Source organism: Brachycentrus maculatus, unplaced genomic scaffold, assembly GCF_059751285.1.
Source record: "Brachycentrus maculatus isolate JH-2025_06_01 unplaced genomic scaffold, ASM5975128v1 h1tg000261l, whole genome shotgun sequence".
Lineage (NCBI taxonomy): Eukaryota > Metazoa > Arthropoda > Insecta > Trichoptera > Brachycentridae > Brachycentrus > Brachycentrus maculatus.
Genome location: NW_028281012.1, coordinates 2,560,001 through 2,562,249, shown reverse-complemented (window position 1 = coordinate 2,562,249; position 2,249 = coordinate 2,560,001). Strand labels below are relative to the sequence as shown.

At 32.9% G+C, this 2,249-nt stretch overlaps 1 protein-coding gene across 2 annotated transcripts in view; it reads left to right on the top strand.

Moving 5' to 3' along the window:
- LOC148305839 (uncharacterized) overlaps positions 1–2,249 on the top strand; it is a 5,683-nt gene continuing 3,434 nt past the window's right edge. Inside the window, exons 1-2 of one of the 2 annotated variants that reach the window (XM_088266021.1) lie at positions 1–443; positions 1,465–1,697. In XM_088266021.1, coding sequence (XP_088122147.1) covers positions 1,468–1,697 — 230 coding nt within the window. In that variant the 5' untranslated portion in view covers positions 1–443; positions 1,465–1,467. Of the gene's footprint in view, positions 444–663; positions 1,698–2,249 lie in introns of those variants that run through there. The other variant, XM_088266020.1, reaches the window with a different exon arrangement.

Genomic DNA, 2,249 nt, shown 5'->3' with positions numbered 1-2,249 from the left:
CCAGCCGCCTATCGCATCTTAGTAGTCAGTGGAGACGGTCGTGTGATATTGTCATTTGTGAATTACGGGTGTTTTAATTTTTTGTCGTTCGATTAATTGAAAGATTTTTCAATTCATCTTTTCATTGTTCGCATAAATTATTGTTACTATTTTTGGTAGTCACTAAATACGGTTGTGTGATATTGTCATTTGTGAATTGCAAGTGTTTTCATTTTTTCATCGTTCAATTAATTGGAAAAAAAATTATTTCATATTTTCATTATTTGCATAAATTATTGTTACTATTTTTGGTAGTCACTTCACACGGTCGTGTGATATTGTTATTTGTGAATTAGTGTTTTCATTTTTCTTCGTTCAATAAATTGATATATTTTTCCTTCCATCGTTCCATCGTTTCATCGTTTTATCGTTTACATTTAATTACTGTGAATGAAGATTTCACTGTGAGTAAAAAATCAATATTATTTTTTTAAATCAATATTACACACTGATTATATTCTTATTTAGCCCTTCCAAAGTTTTCAAAAAATTTAAAACACTTTGAAAATGTAAATTGAGTAGGACCTTTTACGGTGATTTAATGAATTATTTTATGAGATATATAAATATATTATTATTTTTATAACGTAACCTTATCAAAATGATAAAAAATCAAGTCAAATTTAAAAAATATATTTTAAGTGTCCATTTGAACTTTTATCTTTTGCCTTTTTTAAATGGGAAAACATTTTTTGATGAAGTTATTATTTTTTTATCTACAGCATTATCGATAAAATAAAGAAAGTGTGTAATGAAATAAAACTCTTAAGTTGTATTATATTGTATATTCATATGGAATGAACTACCTCTTCTTGTAAAAAATGCACCTTCTCTAATAACTTTTAAGAAACGTGTGAGACATTACTATCTATCATTAGAATCCTAGCTGTCCATCAAACCTCCTCCCTTAGTTTTTTTCCCTCTACCTCCTTCCCTAAACTCCCTTCCTTTTTGTTATTTATGCTTTTTTTCAAGTACTATTTACCCTCTGATTGCAAACAGCTATATACGGTATCAAACGTTTTGATCAATATCACTATTCTGGTTGAGGTTGGTTGGAAGATATTGCTTTTTAGCAATAAGCCAGCCAATGTACTTATTTCTTTTCTGTACATGAAGTTTAAAGAAACAATCAAATATTGTTGAAGTATTTTGTTTTAAATATCAACATGTCATTGCACAAAGTTAATGCCGAATCAATAAATAATATTCATTGTTGGGTAATATATCCAAAATAAAAGACGGTTTGTGTTTGATAATGTCCTAAGAAGACGAAACGCGTCACGTATTAACATATACATAAATAAATGTAGAATTCAATCCAAAAAACCGTATATTATTTTGGATATATTACCCAATATGGAATTCCACCAACTATGTGCAGTTAAAATAAATAAATAATATTCATATATGATCAATATGCAGAGAATGTGGCAAATGCCAGCCCTGCAGGAGATGTGTGAGGTGCCTGATCTGCGGCATGTGTGGTCGCTGTCACAGCTCTGGGAAATGCAAGAAATGCATGCCATGTGGGAGATGTGGCAGGTCGCGGAGGTGCAGGAAGTGCGGAAGATGCAGGACCTGCGGGAAACGCAAGAAAAGCTCGGCCTCCCAACCGCCAGCCACATCGTAACAGAGACCCCACCTAATACACAAATGTGAGTAATATATTATTTTTGAAATCTCAATATTTTAACCTACTTATGATTATACCTGGTTTGTAAATCGTCAAGTAGAATTTTTCTTCTCTATTAAGAGCTACCTTTTTGTTTTGTCTGCGTTGGAATCTGGAGGGATAATCTAGTGTAGGCCAATCGGGAACATCTCAGCATTAGCTCTTACTGGGAGGAAACCACGGAAAACTCCTTAGGAGAAACCGGCCTGTCGACTGTCATCAACAGTAGTAGTATTATTTTTTGACATCTCAACTTAGACGTCTGGGCATTTACGGGGCTTACGACCGTCATAGGCTGGTTTAAGTAATCACTTTACACAGTGTAACATTCACCAATTCTACCCACGACTGACAACCACACTACTCAAATTCTTAAAACTTCTATATATTTACAATTAAATTTCGAAATCGTGCTTGAATCGCTAGAATTTCACAAGAGACATGTATTGGTGAGATGAAAGAAGCTTTTTATTGAGCAGAATCTCTTTCATTTGTGTGTGAGGTCCGAATCCTGGATTATAATCACAAACATGAG